This window comes from Strix aluco, chromosome 7, assembly GCF_031877795.1.
Source record: "Strix aluco isolate bStrAlu1 chromosome 7, bStrAlu1.hap1, whole genome shotgun sequence".
Lineage (NCBI taxonomy): Eukaryota > Metazoa > Chordata > Aves > Strigiformes > Strigidae > Strix > Strix aluco.
Window position 1 is genome coordinate 5,307,841 of NC_133937.1, and position 7,261 is coordinate 5,315,101.

General features: G+C 40.9%; 1 protein-coding gene across 5 annotated transcripts in view; it reads left to right on the forward strand.

The window, feature by feature from the left end:
* Positions 1-1,669, forward strand: part of HERC4 (HECT and RLD domain containing E3 ubiquitin protein ligase 4) — a 36,738-nt gene extending 35,069 nt beyond the window's left edge. For all 5 annotated transcript variants that reach the window (XM_074830300.1, XM_074830299.1, XM_074830303.1 and 2 more), the window contains one exon: positions 304-1,669. In XM_074830300.1, the coding sequence (XP_074686401.1) occupies positions 304-512 (209 nt within the window). In that variant the 3' untranslated portion in view covers positions 513-1,669. The remainder of the gene's footprint in view (positions 1-303) is intronic.
* Positions 1,670-7,261: the final 5,592 nt, after the last annotated feature.

Here is a 7,261-nt window from a genome sequence, read left to right on the forward strand (position 1 = left end):
AAACTTTAAATGAAGAATTTCCTACTATTTTTTTTTTCTTTTTTTAGGACTGTTTGGTTTCATATGCTAAAATGAAATATTTTCCTTTAGTTGTGTTACAGTGAAGAGTTCATATGTGTAAGCTGGAGATCATGTTAAGTCGTTATTCCCTGGTTTTCAAATTTAGCAGAACAACTTCAGTGTGAAAAGCTATCCACTGCTGGAATAATTAAAAAATGCAAACCGTTATTAGAACTGCATATATGACATATACAATTTTAGTCTTAAACTACTTTCAAGACTTTGTTTGTTTTTTCTTGGCAGTGTTTCTGACAGGCAGTGATCGTATTCCGATTCTTGGAATGAAGTGTCTCAAACTAGTCATCCAGCCAACAGGAGGTGGAGAAGGTTATCTTCCGGTAGCTCACACTTGCTTTAATCTTCTTGATCTGCCAAAATACACAGATAAAGAAACCCTAAAATCTAAGTTGATCCAGGCTATAGATCACTATGAAGGTTTCAGTTTAGTATAACTTCAGAAATGAGAGTTCTGTGTAACGTGGGATCATTAAACTAACTCTTTGTGTCTTTCTTGTGGTGGTGAATTCAGTGGATTAAATGATGGAGTTGATAATATAACTGATTATTTGCAAAAATGTTCAGTGGTACGGATATTCATGGGAGCCAAAAAGCATTTACAAAATTGAGGAACTGTCTTAATACATACTTTCTTGTACAGAACCATGTGGATTTTGCCATCTTATAATAAAAAGGAGAGTATTGTGAATGGGAGTCAAGTTTCACTAACATGAATTAACATTTCACCTTATGCAAACAATTTGGCGTGTGAGTGCATGAGAGACTTGCTTAAGTTTTTCAAATCACTTAGTAAGAACATTTAACTTTTCCCTGATAAATAACTTTTCATTTTGTAAATAATAAATTTTTTGTGATAAAATAATTATGTTCCAATAGCAGTATGGTTTCTATTGCTTGTAATTGAATATAAGCTTATTTTATGGCTTTTAACAAAAAAAGTGACTACTCTGATTTCTGAAGATATATATTTTTCTGGTTTGTTTTAAGAACCTTAATAATGAAAGTGATTGTTTAAGAGACATTCATCTTCACAATGTACAATCCATTAAGCAGTCACTTAGTGCCGATACAAAACTGCATACGATGGCATTTTTAATATGTGGATGGACAAGATGACTTAATACACTGTTTTATTTTTAAGGACTGGTTCTGTAATCAAGTGGACACAATTATAAAAGAGGTTAATTTATCATTTGAAACCTCTGCAGCCATGTGTCAAGAATACAGCTTAAAAGAAAAAGATGTACCAGACAATTGTTGCTGTCAAGAGGTTAAACATTTATTTTTAAATGCTGAAAGCGTAGTTTATGGTTTCTAATAGAATTTTCACTTTTTTCCAGATAAATGCATTTGAAATAACTCTTTAACACCCCCCTCCCCTTTTCTTAAGATTTTATTTTTAGTATAATTGCCCTGAGACGATTGTGCTTAGCTGGACACTTTCGGATTTGACTTTCCTTCTCTGGTTAAATTCCAGATTTTGTGGTGTTAATGCATATGTGACTTGCAGCTGTGAAACAAATATTTATTTTTTTTAGATTTTTAAATGCAGTGAAAAAATTCAAGCTATAATAAAAGACTTGAATGAAAACCTTTGTTGGCTGATGTGTACGGATGCTCGCATCATGCATATTTCTTCAGTTGGAGGGCAACTTTTGCATGCATTATACTGGAGTACAGCTAGGATACAAAGATCTCCCTTGAAAAGCAGGGAAGTTCATTCATTGTAATATGTTGTATAACGTGCAGTTTTTGTGCTGGCAGTAGATGTGGATACAATATAAAGCAGTCAGTACAGTTAAAATACTTCTCTTTTTTCCTTAACACTGTTTTTACAGCTTTCTCCATGCAGTGTAACCTCTAGTAATTTCTTTGTATGCAGCCTGTATTCCCTTTTCCAACATTTGTTACCTGGCTGGGAAATTCCCCCTCTTGTGGAAAACAAGAAACCAACAAATACTAAAGCAACTTAATCTTAGTATACATGGAAGAAAGAAAAGGAGGGGAAAAAAAAAAGTATTATGCCTTCATTTTACCAGGTAATATTAAAACACTTTTTTAAAATTATGAAACACTAAAATTGCAAAGGCAAATATTCAAAAATTAGGAAGTGGCTAATGTAAAGCTGCCTTCTTCCTTTTTCCCTTGTGTATTATTACATGATCAAGGGCTGGTTTTTTTCTATGGGAGTCTTGCTTCATTCAGCGTATGCAGTTGATGGGTTCACTGAATAATAGGGGTTTTTTATGTTCAGTTGTGCAGGTCCAAGTCTAATTTATTATGCATCATCTAAACTCAGCATTATATGTATTTAATTTCCCTATGGGACTTTCTCTGATTTTTGCTGTATTTGATTTTTCATCAATACCAGTCTGAAAGATCAGTAATAGCCTCATTCTGTAGATGAGGGGGTCTGAGACAGAATCCTAGCTGTAGTGCTGTAGTTACTGAACACTTAACAATTTTTGGTGCCCAATTTAGAAATTTGGATGTCCTTTTTCTTTGAAGTGCAGTTATTGTTGACTAAAACTGCTGTGGCAGTTACTTCATGTTGCTGCAGAGTTTCTCCAGCATCAGCAAGACACATTTCTCACTCTCTTGGAACATTAGTGGACGTTAGTAAGTGTTGGGAGGGTGGGGAGTGTTGAAAGGTTGGTTAAATGTCAGGTTAAGAACCAACTGGCAGAGCAGGGCTAGAGTCACTTTCCTCAGGACAGTATTCACCTGAGACTTCTTTTGGCAATTTTTGCCTTGGTTTTATCTACCTCTGCAAGAAATAGAGTTGGGTCCTACAGAGCGTGATTGTATTTGCTAAATGCTCCTGGTTATCTTACAGGTGTTAGCTCATTCTGTGCAGTGAGGCAGGTGCCCGGTTGCAAAACAGACATTATCTACGTAACCAGGTAAAAGACTTTTATGTAGTACCAGAACGATTACTAGCTGTTATATTACTGCTGCCAAGCAGTTTAATAATTGCTGCAATAGTTATGTTGCCACTAGTTCTATTAACAGTCCTAACAGCCCTGTGAAGGACCTCTACAGAAGTTGTACACTTAATGTTTCCTCTGGCTGGAAAAAGGCGGGTAGCAGGAACTGCTTTCTCTTTCTTTGATCAAGTATCATTTTGCATACAATACTTGATGCTGTGCATCATGTGAGAAGGGAGGAAAAAAAAAAATCCCTTCCATTCTATGCTTAGCTAGAATAGCCATGGTGTTAATGAAGAAAGCCTAGGGCCTTCCTCCTTGTCAAATCTCCAGTTAATGAGAAAAGCTTGCATACCACTTTTAGAAAAGGATAATGCAAGCAACTGGGGCATAGTAGTTGGGCTGCAGTGGGAGCATTTTACAATAACAAAATCTTAAAGTATTTTTATTTGATAACTAGATCAGCATTTTGACAAAGCTTCAGAATTATTACTGGAGAATGCTAGTTGTGTGTCAAACTTGTGTCCATCTCCATCATGGTTACTAAAGGAGGACTCGTCATAGCAGTGCAGGCGTGTACTGGATTTATTGCACCTGTCACGTTAGTACAGGACTGAAGGTGAATTTGCATGACAGAACTACACAGGCTATTTCAACTACATGTACAGCAGAAGTTTGTCCCTTATTTTCCAGGGAAAATCTAAGAACACTGTTGCCCTGTGCCAGTGTAGAACTATAGGAACAGTGAGCCCTGCTTAAGCATAATTTGTCTCCTTGGGCACTTTGAGAGTTACTACTAACAAGGTTGTTATTACTGTAGAGCACCAAGCCATGATATTCCCTTCAGGAGGTTTATAAGCTACTTTAAAAAGTATTTTAATTCATTGCACTGCTCTCTGCTGCAGTAAACTTGATTTATCAGGAATAAATGAAGTTTAATGTAATCAAATATAAACTGCTATAAAAGAGAGCTCTTTAAATAAAGGCACATGAGGTTCTGCAGTTACAATGAGTACAGAATAAAAGCTTTCTTTTACTAATACAGTTTTCAGCATGATAGACTGGTATATAGTGAGCACCATAAGAATGGCTGTGGTGTCTTTCCCCATTGTGCAAGCAGAACTGTGTACTTGTGCGTACTGTGTATAACTCTTAGATGTGGGGGCGGGGGGGGGGGAGGGGGGGGAGAAGAAGAACAAAATACTTGTTTCTCCTTAATTGGTAGGTCAGCGTGGGGTTTGGGTGAACTAATCGTCAAGCTATTTTTGGTTTTCAATGTGTTGTTCAGGTTTATGTTGATCAAGTTGTGAGCAGTAACTTTAAAAACCTTTCCTAGACCTCAAAAGGCTTAGAGCATCCTCTATCACCTGCCACAGCCACATATAGTACAAGAAATCTCCTTGACTGTTTGCCTGGAATATGTGCACACTTAATAAAATAACACCACCACCCATAATTTCTGTACATTTGTTCTCTGACCATTTAACTGAGTCCTCAATTCTTTTTCTGGAGGAAAGGAGCCTGTTCATGCCTATACACTTTATTTAACTCTGTGCTTCCTTTCTGCAAGTGGTGTATGCTGAAACTTTCTAACTGCAAACCTTTGCCTCCTCATTTCTTCACTGATGCAGATCTGTTGAATAAGGACTGTCGTAGTTTGAGCTCAGAGGGCAACTGAGCACCATGCAGCTGCTCGCTCCCCCCTTCCCCCCAGAGTGCTGAGAAGGAGAAAAAAAAGCAAAAGGCTTGGTGGTTTGAGGAAGATGTCTTTTGTCTTCTGACTACAAGACAACTAGGGGGAAAAAAACCCCACCTAAAACCAGCTGTGGCAAGACCATTGGCATACTAGAACTGTGCAAAAGTGTTGTAAGTACAGACCTACTGGTCTCTTACTACCAGTAGACCGAACAGTCTTGAGTTCCTGCATCTCCTTTGAGTTTGAATGTACTTTATTGATCTTTTATAAAACAAAAAAATAACGTGCTGCTGATGCCACGTGCCTCACTATGTAAGGAATTTCAGTGTGGAAACAAAAGATTAATGTTACATGAAGACTTCAGTTTGAGTAGAGCGCAAAAGTTTAAGTTTTTTGAGCTTTTCCCTTAGAAGGAGCAGAGCTGGCAGACTATCTAAAAAACAATGTCCTCTAGAAACTGTATTTGCTGTGTCTTTGAAAAATTTTAAACTAATTTAATTGTTTGTGGCTTTGCATCAGCAATAGTGTGGCCAGCAGGGACAGGGAAGTGATCTTACCCCTGTACTCGGCACTGGTGAGGCCACACCTCGATTACTGTGTTCAGTTTTGGGCCCCTCACTACAAAAAGGACATTGAATGACTCGAGCGTGTCCAGAGAAGGGCAACGAAGCTGGTGAAGGGTCTGGAGCACATGTCGTACGAGGAGCGGCTGAGGGAACTGGGGGTGTTTAGTCTGGAGAAGAGGAGGCTGAGGGGAGACCTCATCACCCTCTACAACTCCCTGAAAGGAGGGTGCAGAGAGCTGGGGATGAGTCTCTTTAACCAAGTAACAAGCGATAGGACAAGAGGGAATGGCCTCAAGTTGCGCCAGGGAAGGTTTAGACTAGATATTAGGAAGCATTTCTTTACAGAACAGGTAGTCAGGCGTTGGAATGGTCTGCCCAGGGAGGTGGTGGAGTCCCCATCCCTGGAGGGGTTTAAGAGTGGGGTTGACATAGAGCTGAGCGATCTGGTGTAGTTGGGAACTGTCAGTGTGAGGTTAATAGTTGAACTAGATGATCTTCGAGGTCTTTTCCAACCTAGATGATTCTGTGATTCTGTAATGCTGCACAGAGGCTATGTGGGTGCACCTGCTAGCAGCAGTGCTAGAGTACTCTGGGAGCTACATATATGTCTCCATAAGGCTGAGGCTATCCGCTGGCAAGGCACGGATATCAGAATGCACTCTGAAGTGCTGACACTCACCTGGCAATAAACAAAGGCAGAGGGTAACTGAGGAGCTAAGGGAGATGGATAGTGTCTTTAGATAAGGGAGCCCACACGCTGGGCCTATCCTGGCTGTAGCTTGCAGCAGGCTGTGTTAGTGCAGAGGTTGGTGTAGCCCAGGGCCAGGTGGGCTGTTTGGAGATTTCTGTAGCCTCCGCTCTGTTGGGGGCCAGCAGTAGGTGCCTAGAGAAGCTTTAAGGGTAAGATAGTGATACCCCGCTGTAAGGCTTAAGGGTAATCCTCTAGCATGCAGTGCTTCTGAGCTAGTTGCTGTGTGGGGCCTGGCGTGGGCCTGTGGGGCAGCTCCTGTAGAGCAGCTGCAGTACAAGAAGGGGCTGAGATGGTGTCAGTGCCTCTGAGGGCTGCTTTGCGTGGTGCCTTCAGGGCCCCGAGCAGCCGGGGAGGGAGCCGAGCTGGGCTCCCCAACACTGCAGCTCCCCTTGCATTGCAGTGTCTGGTCTTAAAAGGGACTGATCCTTGCAGCCGGTAGGAACTAGGCCTGCGCAGTCATTGCATGCTCACGCCAGGATGCAGCATGACCTTGAAACATTCCCTTGCTGGCAAAAGGCTTCCCACTAAGTGCCCTCAATTCCCTGAGTTAACGGGCAGGAGAGTGCTGGGGTTTGTGTTTTAAGAAACTCAATCCTGTAAAGACCTGTGGTCATGTGTCTGCTTCCACCATCTCCAAGGCAGGATGAATATACACTTAGGGTGTGCCTTGCAAATATTTGCCTCGTCTGTTGTTTAAAAGGTCCAGTATAAATAGTTGTGGCACAGCTCTGGGAAGCACCCTGTTTCTATATTTCACTTGGGAACTGTTGTACTGGGTTAATCTGAGGTACAAACTGTCCACCTGTAGCTCATCCAGGTGCTTAAAGGAGAGCATAGGGAGAGGAAAATACCCTTTTCCTTGGAATCCTCCCCAAGGAGCTTCGGTAATCCTGTCCTACTTGAATTTGCCCAATTCCTTTTTGAGGCCACTTTGAGCTTCCACAACATCCTACAGCAGCGAGTTCCACAGTTCGTGTGTGACAACTGCCTCTGCTTTTCTGCGTCTTCAACTGAATGGCCCTCGGGCCTCGTTTTGGGAGAGTAAATAGCAACTCTTTTTCACTTCATGCACCATTATTATTACTACTTTTCCTACTGAGTCCTAGCAGCCTGTGTGTCTTCTCAAAGCTGCTGAGCAAAGAGTGACTCTACTAAGGGTACTGTTATGACTCCATGACTTTTCTTGATGAGTTATAGCTAGTTTAGAACCCACTGTTAGGTAGATGTGGCCTGAAATTCTGCA